This window comes from Cygnus atratus, chromosome 1, assembly GCF_013377495.2.
Source record: "Cygnus atratus isolate AKBS03 ecotype Queensland, Australia chromosome 1, CAtr_DNAZoo_HiC_assembly, whole genome shotgun sequence".
NCBI classification, from domain to species: Eukaryota; Metazoa; Chordata; class Aves; order Anseriformes; family Anatidae; genus Cygnus; species Cygnus atratus.
The window spans coordinates 75,390,131-75,409,131 of NC_066362.1; the positions used below are offsets into that span (position 1 = coordinate 75,390,131).

General features: G+C 37.3%; 1 protein-coding gene across 11 annotated transcripts in view; it reads right to left on the minus strand.

The window, feature by feature from the left end:
* Positions 1-1,050: 1,050 nt before the first annotated feature.
* Positions 1,051-19,001, minus strand: part of BMAL2 (basic helix-loop-helix ARNT like 2) — a 40,691-nt gene continuing 22,740 nt past the window's right edge. For all 11 annotated transcript variants that reach the window (XM_035540855.2, XM_035540859.2, XM_035540856.2 and 8 more), the window contains 8 exons: positions 18,069-18,309; positions 16,987-17,093; positions 16,251-16,401; positions 14,978-15,033; positions 14,112-14,220; positions 5,881-5,968; positions 4,657-4,765; positions 1,051-3,494 (listed from right to left, as the gene is read on the minus strand). In XM_035540855.2, the coding sequence (XP_035396748.1) occupies positions 3,361-3,494; positions 4,657-4,765; positions 5,881-5,968; positions 14,112-14,220; positions 14,978-15,033; positions 16,251-16,401; positions 16,987-17,093; positions 18,069-18,309 (995 nt within the window). In that variant the 3' untranslated portion in view covers positions 1,051-3,360. The remainder of the gene's footprint in view (positions 3,495-4,656; positions 4,766-5,880; positions 5,969-14,111; positions 14,221-14,977; positions 15,034-16,250; positions 16,402-16,986; positions 17,094-18,068; positions 18,310-19,001) is intronic.

Here is a 19,001-nt window from a genome sequence, read left to right on the forward strand (position 1 = left end):
ATAAAAACAAAAATATGTAGCAGGCTGGTATAGTTTGGCAGCAGCTCCCCAAGACCTCATGTAAGAAGAGCTGTAGAGACAGGAACAGCACCAGTGAAACTGCTCTTTGCTACTTCCAAGAGACATGAACATTTTTGACATGCCTCCGTTCCTCACAAGGAAGATATGAACTTTCTGAAAGCAATTAGGCTATGAAGAACCCAGAAAATTCAATGATGACAGCCATCTGCCACAGTATAGGGAGCTATTCAGACGAATCTTTTAGAAATGAGGTACACACAGAACATATTACAGCAGCACAAGCTGTCTTTCAGCAGCTCATTCACCACTCTGCTTACCTTCTTCTGGATCCTCTAATTGTGCTGTCCTGAAACATGCCTTTACAGCTTCTAACCTGCAAGAACCTATACCCCAACTACCTCTGTGACCTCCATATTTGTGCAGAATAAAAATATTCTCATATTGGATGGGAAATAAAATGATTATCTTCAGAGAAATCCCAAGTGGCACAACACCTTCCAGCTGATGATTACTTCCTGGAATTTCAGGACATTTTGTGAACTTACATGGTGTATGTCAGCCTACAAAAAAGAAGCAAAAGACTAAGTGAAAGAGGCCAAAGTCAGGCTTTGAGGAAAAGCAGCATCACTTCCACACGAGTATGTTCTTCATTTCAGCTTGGATCACAAATAGGAACACACTACAGTCAGCAACCAGTGAAATGACCAATTTCAGCCTACGGTGCTTGCAAGTAAATGAAAAAAGTGACCCTTGCTAGGGACTTGAGCTACCAGAATCCACATTAGTTCAAACTCCCCATTTAAGTATTTAGAGAATGAACCTGGGATCTGAAAGCACAAGTACTTTATGTTTAAATTCAATGAGCAGATAGAATTGTGTGCAGACTAACAGCTGTGCATAAAAATAACATTTTATTAACCTGATTTCATCACATCCTCCAATAACCTGTACCAAGTCAAAAAAATCTGTCCTTATCTTACTAGAATTGTATTGTTGTACAAAGAGAAATAAGCACATAACTACCTCAACTGTATTCAAAAGTATATAAAAATGTCACCTCTTTATTCGTCATAAATATTTTCAAATGACACTTTTTGTTCTAGGACTTCTTTAAACCAGAAAATTTTGCAAACATTAAAGGGAAAATCTAAAAATGAATTGAGACATACAATATTGATCACTGACTGCAAATGACTGTTACTTTTTTTAATTATTCTTATTAATATTTTTAGGAAAATGCAGTAAGAATCCAAACCAGTGGTTTAACTCTGGAAGGTTATACAGATCTTGTTAAATAAGTATTATGCTCCTTCAATAACATCTACACCATTTTCAAACTAATCCAGAATAAAAAACAAACCATGTTGTAAAGAGTCTGTGCAATATTAAGTCATGTATTTACTTATTTCTCTGTGCTAGCCACAGTACTTCTTATTTTATTTATAATTGATTTTTACCTTAATGGTCAAAAACATAGAAAAGGGAAAATACATTTCACAATGGCAAAAATTACAATTCTTATTTTACAGATGTACAAGTACAATTCGATCGATTTTTAGAAAATGCTTGTTTATTCTTCTCACTTTGCTTTATGATATAGTCCCAAATTCATTTTCTGTGAAGAAACAGAACAGTTTATTCCAATAAAGCCAAACAACAAGTAATTTTGTCCCCATGTCTTTAAAAAACTGTGAATGCAGGAAATGACATGCAAGTTCAGTGCAAAATATCTACAGACTGAAAAACAAAATAAATCCAACAAGCCATTCTAGGAAACTTGTACAAGATGTCACCAAAAATTCATCATTTCTGAAACAATCCATATCTATAAGATATAAAGCTGCTCTGTCAAAGCATAACAAGTCAATGTATGACAAAATTTTGTATTCATTCATGAAAGGGTAGTCATCCAACAGTAGAAGCATGACATCTGGCGGCTACTTAGAGAAGTTACCTTTTGTTCACACTTCAGCCTTTGTAAAATCTGAAACGGGCTGCCGATTGCTCATCTTTACAGTTCGAACAAATTTAAGAGTGCTTATGGCGGTACCTGTGGTCAAGTTTTAATGTTTGTATTAAACAAAGATGCACATATATCAAACATCTTTGAAGGCTTTCCTTTCATAACCTGAATTAATTAAAAAAAAATCTGTGCTTTTATGATATATAAGTGATACACACATTTATCTATACCTTTAATATCAGAAAGAAAAAGATCCACTTTATATATTAATGCTATATTGTTTTAAAGCAACCTATTTAACGCCATGTTCTTGAGTAATCTGCTGTAACTGGTATACAGGTCTTGGAAAAGCTGTTCCTCAGAAGAAGATCATTCTATATAGCGTTTACTTACAGATAGCACTATATTACACAAGTATTTTAAAAAGTCACAGACTGAAGAAATATGAAATCACCTAATCTCTCCAAAACATAGATACTATAAAAGATTCTACAGAATTTTAACATTTTTCACTAATAGACAATGCTATCCTCACTCTGGAACTAAGACAATCTATCCAAAATTCTCTAGTTAGCAAATAATTTGTGATGAGACCAAAGTGCTTTATTACAGTTATAGCATTACTTTTCTTAGGTTCCATGCATTGCCCCTCTAATAATACTTTATGAATAATACAAAGTAGCAAAGATTTTGTTTCTCTTTCCTCATACTCTTATCATGTTTGTGTACTGGCAGATGATTGAAATTATTTTTCTCACAACTTTTTCTTCCAATTGGTATGATGGTCTAATCCTTGCTTGCAGAATTGTATACTGCATTTTCACTTTTGACTACAAAAACTGCACTTCTGAAAAAGCAAGGAATCACAAACTGCATCACTTAAGAATTACAAAACCTTATTTTACAACTGTAGTGTGTGCATATTATCATTTTAATGAAATTTAATAGTTATAAATATTTTTAGATTCTGTAAGTAGACTAGGTTCTAGAGAAAGTAACACAGATAATCAATATTCTCGTTTGAAACAAAAAAATAAATAAAAGCGTTAAATCTAAGAAAAAATATTTCTGTACATTGTACAGTACCTTTTGGTTAAAGCTTCTTAGAAAAAATATAGCTGTGTTTTAAGCATTCCAGTTACAGATAGTTTGGTATTAAAACTTCAAGGTTCCACATCATAAAAAAAAATACTGCATTTTTCCATAGTTGCAGCAGAAACCGTCTCTCTGTGAACAAGGCTTCAGTCTTTAAAAATATATTGATAGTATGTATGAATTCAAATGCAACAATAAAAAAGTCATAATACAGTACTGAGGATGTATGGTTGTTGTGCATTAAGGATTTAAAATTCCTCCTTATTTCAAAAAAAGCAAAACTAGAGAGCCCATTGTATATCACTGAGCTCAGCTGGATCTCCAAGTCCTCCATCAGCCTCCAAGTAATTCATAAGAGCAGTCACAGCAGTGTCATCATTTTCACATATTGCGAAGTCCAGCTGAGAATTACCACCTATAAAATTGTTAAAATATTTATGTATGCAGTATAAAGCATGAATAATATGGTAACTTTCAAAACAGATTTGTTTTTAAACAACACTTTTTTTAAAAAAAAAAGATGACGCAAACATTTACATGCAAATGTTAAAAAATAAAAAAGTAAAAACGATAGAAATAAGGGTTATTTGCAGACAGTCAACTGCTAGCTAATAAACCTTGTATCCATGCAGTGAAGTTCATGCCTCCAAAGTAGAAAGCTGCTTTCTAGTTATTGTCACCTTAGTGGGGAACACAACAATATGCCCAAATTTTCACCTGATGTACTATGCCGGATGAACTCCTGAAACCTCATGAGTTACTATGTGTTAGCTCCAGAAATCAACTCTGTACCCTTACCTTTAACAACAGTAAGAAAGTTTTAGCTCAAGTATCAGTGAAAAATGTTTCCTTGCCTATCCTGAAAAAACGTTTTTACAAATTCTTTCTTGAGGATCATAGCTCAACTGGAAGACAGCTATAGGTTATAAATTAAGCTCTAGTAACTGATCATAAAAGAGGGAGATGGAAAAACTTCTAAGAGCAGAGGTACAGGATAAGCATAAACATGACTTTAACAGCACTTTGCCTTTAATGTTAAAATTAATACAACAGCATTCTCCTCTTCCAGAGCCAAGGAATCCTATACCCCAACTTCTTGCTTGCTGCATTCTTGAAGGAGGAGAAGAAAAAGTTCTGAAACATTTTTGTCAGCTGTTTCTATGTGGCTCTTCACAGTTTGTAGTTAAGAAAGACATAAAGTACAATAAGAACAGTAGTTCACAAGTTACAACCAAATCCTTTATATTGCACTACAATACTTATCCTTACCTATCTCTCTTCTGCAGAAAAAACTCTAAGTACCTAATTAAAATGGTGGAATGCAAGAACGTAATGGTAAACTTGTATTGCAGGATGTTATTTTTGTCATGAGAATGAACAGCTTATTTTGCTGTTCATATTCCAGTGACAACACATCTCTTTTAAGAGTTCCCTCATCTTAAGACAAACACTGACAAAACTCTTGAAACTTTACAATTTATACATGGTTGTATACTGGTGCACTCCAAAAATACAAATTTTATTATACATGTCTTTCCCTGCAGTCCCCAAATACCCATACGAGAAATAAATCTTACTGAGGAGAGGTTCATTACTAGGAAATGGAATAGCACCCTGATTTTGTTCTGAATTCTGTAGAACTTCTGCTTCTGAAGGACATAACTGAATCAACTCCTTATTTGGCACCTAAAAGAACAGAAATAGTAGAAGGACAGAATTAAATTCTAAATTTAGTCACAATTATTACATTACTGGAACATTATAAATTGCCGTAAAAGCATTAAGAACTAGATAAGAGTTAATGAAAAATGTGTATCAAAGAAGATCTACTGTGTTTTATTATTATTTTTTTTAAAGTTCACATAGCACTGGACTTTGCTTAAATAAAAGGTGATACTTACACATCTGTCAAGACTATTTCACTGTGATGACATCTGCACTACTAAGCGTCTAATTCAATATTCAGCAAATAAATCCAACACAAAATGTACTGGTACACGCTCTCCACATAGAGTAACATAAACTACAAATTCCTATTGACATCATCTACAGTAGTTAATATCAACACATTCTTGCTAAATGATAAAAATCCTCATACCTCCTATGTTAGAGATGCATTAAACTATAGGAATTATGAAATTGTATCTCTTCTATTATTATTTTGCATCTTGTTACAATCACAATAAAAATCTAAGTAGTTTTAAATTACCTTTTGCACTTGTGAAAACTAGGCTAGCAACAATAGAGATAGAAGTCATCCTACTGCAAACATACCAGCAAAATATATAAAGTAGAGGAAAAAATGTTTGAGAGAAAGCAAGAACCGATATTTTATTTAGGTTGCCAAACTGAACTCAAGCAGGTAGAAACACTTTTACACTTAGATGGCTGCTTAGCAAAAGTTTTAATGCAATACCAAGTTCAGAAGAATCCTTACCACATGAATCACACTCATCTTATTTAGCATATTGTATAGCTTCAGCAAAGAACCTAATAACTGAGTAGAGACTGCAGTTCTCTCAGCCTCAGGGAATGTCCCGTTAAGGCTGGAACTGATGTCCCAGTAAATTAGGTTGGAACTTCTGCTGCTGTCACGTCTTAAAAAGACTTTCATAGCTGCCAGGTGGTTGGCAATACCTTACACATTCTCTCACACAAACACCAACCAGAGTAATATGGCTCAAACATAGGCTTTGTTTGGACAAACAAAGGACATGAGGTTGTTAGGACATGAGCTATCTGCTGGTAACCTTTTATTTATTTATTTATTTATTTATTTTTACAGGCAGGGATATACTCACATTGCTGCAGTTTACAGTTAAAGCTGGAGAAGGTGACTTTCTCAAGAGATGTGATGGACTTAACTCCCCAGGTGGTGAAGAATGCAACCTAAAATTGTATATGTATAATTGATTTACCAAGTCACATTGATCATGAAAAACAGCCTGTTGCAGAACCCAACAGATCTCCCCAGTGATGAAGTATGAGCCAGCTAATCTGAGATAAAGTTGGCTTAAATTCTCCTGAAGATTCTAAATTCTCTTTTCTATCGATAACACAAAGAACAGAAGAGATCAGTAAAGTCCATAGGTCATTATTACTTGAGCACACTTATTTTTCTCTTCAATCAGCAGCAGTGACAGAGCAGAGAGTCAAATGTTTCAGAATTAGGCACACTGGTACGAATACGTGCATTTGAAATACATACGTAATATGGACAACATCAGGAAGTTCTGCTAAACTAACAATACACCTTTCTAATACTCCCTCTACTATTATTGTAGATACCTGTCTTTTCCTATTTTCATTAAACTCCAACCAAAAATAAAGAACACTTAGTTTGTTACCAAAGTTCTTTGAGATCCTGCTCATCCTCCCCCACCAAACATGCTGGATATGAAACTAACAGTGAAAATGTCATACCAGGGCCCTTTGTACAGCTTGCTCGCATTTCCCCCCCACTCTTCCTGACTCGCAAAGGACAAGACTATGGAAGTGGAGCACTCTGGATACTTCAGTTTCCACCACTTCCTCAGATCCAAAATGCAGTACAGCAGGAAAGACAGGATATGGATGAATCAACAGCCTATCTTAAGTAAGTCTAGTTACTTGCACAGAATATTTATAAGTTCCCTACATTCCAATGTCCAACGTACAATTTGGTAAGCAGTACTGTCATCTCTAAAAGCTGGGACAAATTCCAGACCGAACAGATTTTAGTACTGCTGTAACTGAAATGATCATTCCTCACGTGTTAAACTGATTCAGATATGCTCATTAGTAGAAGTGTGGACATAGCCCTGAATTTTTTGTTAAAATTTAGTGATGCCTGATGCACAGCTTGAAAGCCATCTGTCTTACTGATATTAAAAAATGAGAGGAAATTCAGGTATTAAACACAGTCATTCTATTGGATTGTGTCTGTAACCACAGAAGCATTTGATGAAAAAGTGCTGGTGTCAACTTTTGTTGGCTACTCTTTTGTCTAATTTTGACTGCCTCAGCATGTGGAAGATAGTAACTTGAATTCATATAAGAAAAAATGAAGAAATAGCATGAAGTTCTACTCTCCAGCTGGAAAAAAAAATACAGCACTATTTTTCTGCAACTATTTTGGAAAATTGAATTACATCTGGCTGCAAGCAATTACATTCAGGCATCTACAGAAACACCCAGTACTTACTGATGACCCTTCAACGACCATTTGTATGTGTAAATGCCTTTTCCTCTTACAGACTTTAAAAACTAGTTCCTCCCTATCCCACTCCAAGATACAGGACTGCAGGATACATGCAGTGCCAAAGATCCCAGTCACACTGTGCAACTGCTCCTTTCCACAGTTGGCTTCTTTTCATAACTGTTCAGTGTAGTTTTATTTGCAATTTCCAGTGTCCATGGACAACTAAGATCACTGAAACAGACATGCCTGCTTGAGATTACAAGGGTTCCAAGCACTGCAGTTGATTGAGCTGGCAAGCAAAATATTTTTGCTCTCAGAATATTCTCGCATTCTGTCTATTATAGAATCATAGAATATCCTGAATTGGAATGGACCTACAAGGATCATCGAGTCCAACTCCTGCCTCCACACAGGTCTACCCAAAAATTCAGACCATGTGACTAAGTGCACAGTCCAAACGCTTCTTAAACTCTGACAGGCTTGGTGCAGTGACTGCTTCCCTGGGGAGCCTGTTCCAGCGCACGATAACCCTCTCAGGGAAGAACCTCTTCCTGATATCCAGCCTGAATCTGCCCGTCACAGCTTGACACCATTCCCATGGGTCCTATTGCTGCTCACTAAAGAGAATAGATTGGCATGTGCCCCCTCACTCCCCCTCGTGAGGAAGCTGTAGACCGTGATGAGGTCTCCCCTCAGCCTCCTCTTTTTCAGGCTGAACAGGCCAAGTGACCTCAGCCGCTCCTCATACGTCTTACCCTCTAGGCCCTTCACCATCTTCGTCGCCCTCCTCTGGACACTCTCCAACAGTTTCATGTCCTTTTTGTACTGTGGTGCCCAGAACTGCACACAGTACTCGAGGTGAGGCCACACCAGTGCAGAGTAGAGCCGAACAATCCCTTCCCTCGACCGACTAGCGATGCCGTGCTTGATGCACCCCAGGATAGGGTTGGCCCTCCTGGCTGCCAGGGCACACTGCTGGCTCATATTCAGCTTGCTGTCAACCACAACCCCCAGATCCATCTCTGTGGGGCTGCTCTCCAGCGTCTCATCGCTGAGTCTGTACGTATATGTACAGCTATATGTGCAGTACGTATACATACTGGCTATAGCCAGGGTTGCCCTGTCCCAGGTGTAGGACCCGGCACTTGCTCATTAAACTTCATGTGGCTGGTGATTGCCCAGCTCTCTAATTTGTCCAGATCTCTCTGCAAGGCCTTTCCACCCTCAACAGAGCCAACAACTCCTCCAAGTTTAGTGTCATCAGCAAATTTGCTCAAAACACCTTCTAGTCCTACATCCAAATCATTTATAAAAACATTGAAGAGGACTGGCCCTAAAACGGAACCTTGGGGGACACCACTAGCAACCGTCCGCCAGCCTGATGCAGCCCCATTTACTACAACCCTTTAAGCCCTGCCTATCAGCCAATTGCTCACCCATCGTATGTTTTTGTTTAGCTGTATGCTGGACATTTTGTCCAGTAGGATCCTATGGGACACTGTGTCAAAAGCTTTACTGAAATCCAAAGAGATCACATCAGCTGTTTTCCCTTCATCAACTAGATGGGTCATCTTATCATAAAAGGAAATCAAGTTAGTCAAACAGGACCTATCCCTTGTGAACCCATGTTGGCTGGGACCAATGACTACATTGTCCCCCAGGTGCACTTCAATAACTTCAAGGATAATCTTCTCCATAATTTTACCAGGCACTGACATGAGACCGACAGGCCTGTAATTGCCAGGGTCTTCTTTCTTGCCCTTCTTGGAAACTGGCATAACATTTGCCAGCTTGCAGTTTGCTGGGACCTCTCCAGATTCCCAAGACTGTTGAAAAATAACTGAGAGAGGTCCCGCGATGACGTCAGCCAGCTCTCTAAGCACCCTGGGATGAATCCCATCCAGACCCATGGACTTGCATGGATCCAGGTGGAGCAGCAAATCCCACACACGTTCAGGGTTGGTTGGGAGTTTATCATTCCCACCATCACGGTCCTCCAGCTCAGGGCAGCTGGGGTCCCAAAGTCCATCATCAGTGTCGAAGACGGAGGCAAAGAAGGCATTAAACATCTCTGCTTTGCCTATGTCCTTGTCTGTGAGGTGACCTTCTCCATCAAGTAGTGGACCTATGATTTCTTTGGTCCTCCTTTTTCTGTTCACATATCTAAAAAAAAAAACTTTTTATTGTCTCCCACAGACCTGGCCAGCTTCAACTCTTAATTGGGCTTTGGCCATACGAATTTTCTCCCTACAAACACGAACAGCATCCCTGTATTCCTTCCACGTTGTCTGACACTGCTTCCAGCGGTCGTACACTTTCTTTTTCTGCCTAAGCTCCAGCAGAAGACCTCTGGCCAGCCAGGACGGCCTTCTGTCCCACCTGCTTGACTTCCGTATTTTGGAATTGCCTGATCCTGTGCTTTTAGGAGGCAGTGCTTAAAGATGGACCAGCACTGATGGACGTCAACACTTTGAAAAGCAGTTTCCCAGGGGACCTTGCTAAATAGTTCCCTGAGCAGCCTGAAGTCTGCTCTCCCCACATCCAGGGCTGGAGTTTTGGTGGCAGTTTTCCTTCTGTCACCATAAATTCTAAACTCAACCACTTCATGGTCACTATGACCAAGACGGCCACCAATTACCATGTCTCCCACAAGACCCTCTCTGTTCTCCAGCAACAGATCTAGGAGGGCACCTTTCCTAGTTGGCTCCCTTAGCACCTGCACCAAGAAGTTATCATCTAGGTGCTTTAGGAACCTCCTGGACCTGCTTGTGTTGGCCATGTGGTAATCCCAGTTGACGTCTGGCAAGTTGAAGTCCCCCATAAGGACAAGGGCAGTTGATCTCAAGGTATCTCTTAGTTCCTCAAAAAATAATTCATCGGCAGCGTCATCCTGGCCAGGTGGTCTGTAATAGACTCCCACAACAACATCCCCTTTATTTGTTCGTTCCTTAATCCTTACCCAGAGGCTCTCAACTTTGCCATCGCCAACTTCAAGTTCCACACAGTCCAGCCCCTTCTTCACATACATCACCACCCCCCCACCTTGTCTGCCCTGCCTGTCCCTCCTGAGGAGCCTGTAACCATCTATTGCGACACACCAGTCACAGGATTCATCCCACTAGGTTTTGCTTATGCCGATGATGTCGTAGCTGTGGGAACACGCCAAGACTTCTAGCTCCTCCATTTTATTCCTCATACTGCATGCGTTTGTGTAGTAGCACTTCAAATACTTCTCATTGCACACAGCACCTTGTGGAGCAGACCAAAGGACCTCACTAGCACACAGTCCCTCTGATTCTAGTGCGCCATCCTTCAGCTTATCACCGGCAGGCCTGGTTTTATCCTCTTCCCCCTTTGACTCTAGTTTAAAGCCCTATCTATCAGCTCCACTAACTCCTGGGCAAAAATCCTTTTCCCCCTCTGAGAGAGGCGCATCTGGTGCCAGCAGCCCCGGTGTCACATAGACCTTCCCATGACCAACAAACCCAAAGTTCTGCCGATTGCACCAGTCTCGAAGCCACGTGTTAATAAGACGAGTCTGCTGGTCAACACTGATCCCAATGAGATTACTGGTTTGATTATTAGTTTATTAGATTATAAATAATGAGATTAATTAGATTATTAATTAGAGGTTAATTAGATTAGAGGTTAATTAGATTAATTAGAGGTTAATTAGATTAATTAGAGGTTAATTAGATTATTGATAATGAGATTATTAGTTGAGAAGTAGTATGATTGTTCCCAAGGAAAACAATATAACACTATTTCCTGTTCTAACCAGTGTTCAAGATGTGCATGTAAATGAGAAAAACAAAGGTCAATCAATGACTTGAAGAATAAGACTATCTAACACAGCTTCGTAAGGCATGTGGTTGTTGCTGTCAGTACTTTCAAAAATATTTTCCTGAGAAGTTGTTATTTGAACCTAGAACTCGCACAGTTTGTTTTAATTTCTTGTAGCAGTTGCACTTTTCAAATGAGAAGCAAGTCTGGCCTATCACTGTGACTAGATCTTGATGAAAAGATGTTTTGATAAGTCAGACAAAGAGGGGTAAATGTCCTGTTGCATTAAACTGCTGTTCCATTAAGGAGTCAAGCCATACTTTACTTACATGATGAAACAAGACATCTACAAAATGAATCTTTGATAGATAGGGAGATGTGCATCATCAAGAGCTTCAAGCTTATGATAGGCAGACAGAATGACAGAAAATTATGGCAGTGTTAATATTTAACTTTTTGATAAATAAACTCAATTTCTGTAAGGTCTGTAGGGGACCAGGAACAGTTGTTCTTCTTTTGGGATGAGGAAGGATGTGAAGTAATAAATATTCCCCTGAAACATCCCTAAAGAGGCCTTAATTCGTATATGCCTCAACTCCACAGCAGAATTCCATTTAAATATCCATAAAAAAAGAAAAACCTCTTACAAAAATAACCTCCTCTGAACTGGGGAGATTAATTTAATATCACACTTCTCCAAATTCCACAATTCTTTCTGTTATGATGGATTCTTCTGTTTTCTAAGATGAAAATTTTGCTCTCTTACGACCTGCTGAACTCTAAGAACTATCACTGAAGAGTAGTGAGTTGGCTTGATCTTCATAAAAAGCTCACAAAATTTTCCTGTGCTGCTTAGAAAGATACTGCACCTGAAATTGTGTTCCTGTAGCATTATGAAGAGTATTGCTTATGGTTCTTAAAAAACACAGATACCAAAACTTTCAAGGGGTAGCTTCAAAGAAAACTCACAGGAATGCATTCATTCTTTCCTCATCCAGCAATTTATTTTTCATCCACTTAATAAACTTTAATAAGTTTTCTTAAGCTGATGACATGTATGATCACATACCTTTCAGCAAAGGTCAAGTGATCACAATCAAGAACATAACATTGACCCGACTGAATCTCCTAGAATGGGTATCAAGTTAAGCTCTTGTCTCATGCCTGGGTGTTCATCATCAGAGATGAGAACTTCCACCAGCTCACTCTGGTCTTCAGAAAAGTTGATAAAAATAACACATTTATAGGTGGTATTGATGAGAGAACATTAAAAATGGTATTACCAAAGTATAACATCCCAATTTTGTTGCTTTTGTTGCCAGTGCTTTTCCTCTTCCTTTACAGATAATCCCAGCAACCTGTCAACATGCTGGAGGTGGATTTTTTATTTTTTTTTTTTAAAATAGCAGTCCTTTCCTCCTATCACTATGGAATCATTTACTCCTTTCTTCCTTTCATTCAAAAGGAATGAGTCCCTGTTCAATTCGACTATTCTAATAAAGGGATATGACTTCATTGTTGGAAAGTGACTCCAAAATACGGGAAACAGAGTAAGAAACATCTACCACCATGACTCATCATTCTTAGGCTCTGGCCATGGTTTTTATTGTGTTCTGATGAAGAGACAGCTGAGAAGACAACCATGTTATGAGGAGATAATCTGTAATCCTGGAATTCAGCATGGATTTATGAAGAGGAAATCGTGCTTAACCAATATGATAACCTTTTACAATAAAGTGACTAGCTTGGTGGACCGAGGCATTTAGTAGTGGATGCTACTTTGATATTGGTAAATTTTTTGACATTGCCTCTCATAATATCCTCACAGATGAGCTGAGGGGTCAGACATCTGCTAATGAAATAACAGAAGCTGACTATGCTATGGCATATTAAAATATTCCTTACACATCTACCATTGTTTCCAAAATTGGTGTATCTCCTACTGGACGATTTAATATTACTATGGTCCTTCAGGTACTGTTGCAAAAGTGTCACTGGAAAGAATTACAAGGATCCTTGGAACACACTGCTCCATAGACATGAACAATTTGTTTGCATTTCTTTACTTGAAACTGGAAGTTAAAGATTTAAAGTCTAAGAGATCGCTTCATTAGCCAAAGCTAAGTCAGATGACTTGTCCTGTCCTGATGAGACAATAGTACCCTATGCTATGTTTGATCTTAAAAGTGGTTGGAGCTTCTGACGAAGCCTTGACTCCCAAAAGAGTTGTAATCAAAACCAGACTTTTTCTGTGCTTGTGAATCCCCAAATCCTGGAATTAGCCTCAGAGACTTTTTAAAAATGTTCTTCAACAACAAATGCTGATATGGTGCAAACTGAAATAGAGTAATAACCTCTCTATAAGCAAGTCAGGCACCACTGTGGATGCCCAATACAAAAAACACAGAAGGACATCTTCACATTAAAATTATGTTTCTTCCTTTGTAATTCACTGGCTATGCTACGAATCTACTAAAACTAGTTAATTTTAAAAGGGTCAGTCTTTAACAGCATAAATGTTGCATGGATTCCCATTTGGAATGATGCAGTCATGTTTTTTTAAATCTACAGCTGGGTACTGGGGAGCTACTGAGCTATCATTTTAGCCGGCCTGCAGGACAATTAGGAAAGGGACAAGACAGGCTATGAAAGCACTCCACTGGTTACTGCTTCAAAGAAGTCTCTGCTGGCAGAGTCACACTATTAGAAAAATATAAATGCTACTCACAGACAACTAATTTTCCATTCCCTAATAGAGTATCTACTCATTTCAATCTCAAGTGAAAAAGCATCACAGTAATACTTTTGAAGTCATAGTTATATAATTCTTCCATTAACAAAGGAAATTGCATGCCCAAAACAAAACTATTTATCAAGGCCAGTGATGTGTACTGCCATGCATGAGACCTACATTAGGTTATAACTGGTACCTCATAATACCATTGCTGAACAAAAAAATAATTTAATACATATATTAAAAATTAAACTTGAACAGTCCCCACATAATCACATGTGTCTCTTCTCCATCTTTAATTAAAATCCTAACATATGATGTTAAGTGCTTATTACCTTTGCAATTCTAATATTTCATTTGCAATTTCGGTTCCTATACTGCCAGCACCAAGAACCGTTCCAGAGGACATTCCAGGTACACTCACTAAAGATTGTTTAACAGCATCTACAGTTAAAAAATAAAATAAATTAGAATAAAATCTAAAGTTTGCAGACGTTTTATTACATAGCATGGAACAATCACCTCGAGGATTCACTTCAAAGCAGTTTTTGTTCCCTTTTTTCAGAAATGAAATTCCTTAAAATACTAACCTCCTGGGGGATGTTATAAGTCTTATTTGAAATATAAAGATAACTGAATAATATAAATGTCAACACTGCTGAACTTCAGTAATGAAGTTACTAGCTTTAATTATTACCATTTCTCGTCTCAGCCAATGCAAAAAGCATAAGGAGAAAAAGTTGGGTTTTCACAAACATGCTGTTAAAGAAAACTTTCTAGTAAGGTAAAAGAAAACCTCAGAGATCAGAGTATGTGCATAGCACAGAACTGTTAACAAAATATTCATCACCCTTTATTATGTAAGTAAAGTCATTGCAATTGTATTTCTGCAGAAAACTGTAGAAAAAAAACAAACAAGAAAAGACTGTGACAGAAACATGATATTCTATCAACAAAAACCTAGCTATAGTAGAAATTTCTAGAGGGAAAAGAATGCTGCAAGCCCTTCTCATCACATTCATCTGAATTACATGAATTAGGATGCTGCAAGTAGCTACAAATTGTCACTAGAAATAACTTAAAAAAAAATCTCCCTTGCAAAACAGCTTAGCCTTAAAAAAAATCCTGGATTCAATAAACCTAAAACATTAATGATCCATCAGAAGATACACCTATGGTAACTGTAAGAAGGGACACTTGCCTTCTGCAGGCTGGGAAGCATAGGGTACCTGTTCTTCAGCAGACTCATTGTGACTTCTGAGATTTAAATAAAAAAGAAAACACAAAAATCAGCAACATTTTCAATGGCAAAATCCAGTGTATTTGTGTTTGATTTCAATCAATACTTTACATAGGAAAACTAATATCCTCAAGCTAGTGATAAAATGAGATATTCCTTACACGTTTCAGTGTTCAACCTTTATACTACTTGATAGTTATGAGGCACTGAGAGAAATACTCATTTCCACTTATTCCCCAAATAAAAAAGAACAGTCAATTTATTTGTCTGTTCTGTGCCCAGAGAACAAGGCTGCCCTTTTTACTCCTAGGTCGGAGAGCAGCTAAGAAGAAACAACTGCTACTAGGACAGGCCAGTGGCTACTGTCTGCCTGCAGCTGCTGCCTACTTTCTCCTCCTCCAGACAGCTGCGGATGCCTGGATCTCCAGGGCAGGCAGAAGTGGCCTTTGGCTGTTGGGCAGCACATGCTGCTTTAACTTCTCTTCACTGTCTTTTTGAGGAAAAAAGACACAGACAAAATAGGCGGACAATATTGACTTAAGACATGAACTAATTACAAAATGGGTAAAAGGCTCCCTTGACAACTTGGTCTAACAGAAATCGAATCACTGTCCTCCCCCTCCCAAAAACCCAGTAATTGGCAAAGAACCTCAGTATCTATTGAACAATCCAAATACAACTCCATTGCAAGGCTCAGTGAACAAAAAAGTAACAGAAGAAGAACTAATCACACACTCCAACAGTTCATTTACTGTCTCATAGGCTCTTCCCTTGCAATCAATTTGGAGAGTATCTTCTTGTCCTGCCTTGCATTTCTACTATCTATCAATGATGCTTCTCCATATTCTGACACATGGCAGGTAGGGCAGCACTTAAAATTAGGCCCACCAACACATGTAGTCTTACAAAGCTCAGGAAGAAAAGTAGAAGTAACTTCACATATCCATTTTTTCATATCTATTATCTTTAAAGACCTTTCCTCTCTTCCTTTAATAAACTCTTTCCTGTTTTTCTACTAGTAAATCGCACATTTTTCATAGTTAAATCCACGACCTAAGCCTGAAATCAAAATCAACTGGTAAATGCAAAATGTTTTTCCAGGTTACTCAACCTCTTTGTGCACTGCTGATATTTTCTAGTCTTGTTCTGCTTCTTAAACAGGTTGCTTTCTATCAATGCTAGCTGTAAATAAGACAAAAATTAACATAGGGAATTCATATAACAAATTACTTACAATACTACAGTGTTGTTTGATACAATGTACTCCAGTTCTTTGGTCCATGGATTCATGAAACTAAACCACTGACTCTTTAAAGTAACAAATGTCCCATCTTTTGCTCTAAATTTGTAGGAATTTGTAAATACTTTTTCTTTATTCTGCAACACTAAATAAGAAAAGAGAATTACGATCACTAATACTCTGGAGGACAGAGTTAAACTAAAAAAAATGGTTTGTGATATCATAAAGCCAAAATGTTTTTGACAATCAGAAATACAAATCAAATGCCATTAAAATTGACAGGACAGAAACCCTACTGAAATCAAACTACATTTTTAACAATGCTATTCATCTTAAACATGAGCCCATGTACTAAGTTTCTGCAAACCACTAGCAGGGAGACTTGGTGAACTTTAATAACTGGTGTCTTTATTTAAGTGATTAGTCACATTTGCTCTCCAGGACTTATTCCTCTTCCTAACAAAGAAGAATTGAAGCGGAAGGTTGAAAGAAGCATTAATGTTATTCCCTTGCAATTAAAGCACTGCACCAAGATCCAAGACAACAGAAGTTTCTCCCTGTTTTTCTTACACGCTTTATGTGGGCATGTCTTCATGTAGATGTAGAAAGGGACAATGCTAAGATTGTTTAACTTTATTAATTCCCAGCTTCTGATTTTTTGATTTGTACTGTTTTCACATAGCAATTACATGTAGTTGTATACAGCCTGGGAGGACCAATCGTTTTGTACCTTCTTTATGTTTTTCAGCTAGATGATTGTGATCATCTTGATGGCAGTACTCGTAACAAGAAGTTCCTAGAAGCTCTTGTGGCAGATACCCTAAAATTGCTGTTGCACTGTTAGAAAAAAAACATGATCTGCAGTAGATTCAAACAATTACAAAGCTTGGTTTCTTCAGTATCAGATAAAGCAGAAAATGAATATTTAAAGAAATAGATGCTTGTGTTCACATTTGGGAAAAGATACAGCACTAGTATAGCTCTAAACCAACAGGAAATATTAACTGCAGTTTACCTTGGATCTGTTTGCAATGAATAATACAGGATACCAAGATTTTGCAATGAATGGCAATAGAAAGACAAAATAACAGTGTTTAAACATGCAAACCATGTGTATGCACAATTTAAATGCACACGAAGTATAAATCACTATTAGCTCTTCCAATTAGCCAGAGTACTGAACCCACATAATGAGTCATTAAAAAATAGCTAAATTTTGCTCCGCCATGTTAAGGAATAAGTTTGAACTGATACTTTTAGATGAAAGATGACTGAAAGCAATAAAAATCTTCCAGTGGCATTAATGAAATTCAGTCTGTATTACTGACAAAAGTACTTTTTAAAGAAGTTCAGAAAATAGGAACTTGGCTTTCACTTCAAATGAAATAATTTGGTAACTCATTTAAATATAATGTATTCATTCCAAATATTAAGATTTTAACATGCAGTAGTTTTGGTGAAGTGCTTATTACTTTTTTCTCTGTCAGTGCAACTTATAAACAAAAGTCATATATAGAGATACGAAGCTCTAACTTGAGATTTTTCTTTACAAATAAATACACGAGTGTATTTTATTATGTATTTTCATCTTTCTAGCCTACCTTTTCCTACAGAGTGGTATACTTTTTTGCTACATTATGTTTAACAAAAAGAAAGTCCAAAAAGAAAGTCATTGATTCAGGAGAAAGCTCTTCCTGTGTACAAAATCTAGAAATTCTATCCTGCTTGAAACATCATGTGTCTTTCTCACAGAAAAGATTAGAAAACCTATCTAGTTGTGATTTTCTCTTCACTACAGAAGAAAATGCTTACCGCTGATCTACGTAAACAAATTTTCCATCCATGGCAAATCGTGTAACAAATTCTGTTGCTTTGACTTTTATCTCTCCACTCTTTTGTGGAACAATGTAAGGGTGTAACCTCCCAATTGCAACAAGACAGTTAAAGTTACTACTGTCCTTTTCTACATCATTTTCCTCTTCTACTCCCACCTCGCTAGGAGGCCAGTTCTTCATGTACCCAGTACAGTGAATGGTACAGTATTTCCTGTGATCTAATAAAAAGAAATAAAATCAGCAGTTACAGTTCAAAATGTTTTTTGTTGTTGTTGTTTATTCCTTTCACCGTAATACCAGCAGTCATATTTTATGTTTACCTACAACAACTGTAAAAGGCTATAGATAGTTTTACAGAGTACTTTTAAATTAATCTCATACTACTTAATTTTGGCTTACCTGGATAGAGCACTTCTAGCCCTATATAAGATTTAGTAAGATAAATTATAGGTGTTGACAGTGCAAACAGTCTCACAGGAAAAAAAAAAAACAGTCTAGTAACTCACAGATCACTTTTTCTTTATATTGTTTCGTATATATTGTAAATTAAAATAACCCGTGGCAGCATTCTGTGGCTTCCAAATCAATTTATCTTATATGAACACTATGATCTTAACATAGTTTTACTGCAGCTACTAAAAGAATCGACCAAGATTACAACACAAAACAACCCAGCTTACTTTCTATTTATATAAGGTTTCCTAATTCCTCAATTTTTCTGGGAACAAAAATATCAAAAGAGACTTAAGTTACAGCATACACTGCTTATATAATATGTAAATAGCCTAATTTGCATCAACGCATAGATATAACATACCATGTGCTGCAGTAACTATCTTTAAAACAAATTGCCAAAATATTCTTAATAACTGTATTCTTACCAAATTATGATTTACATAGATTTGACTGC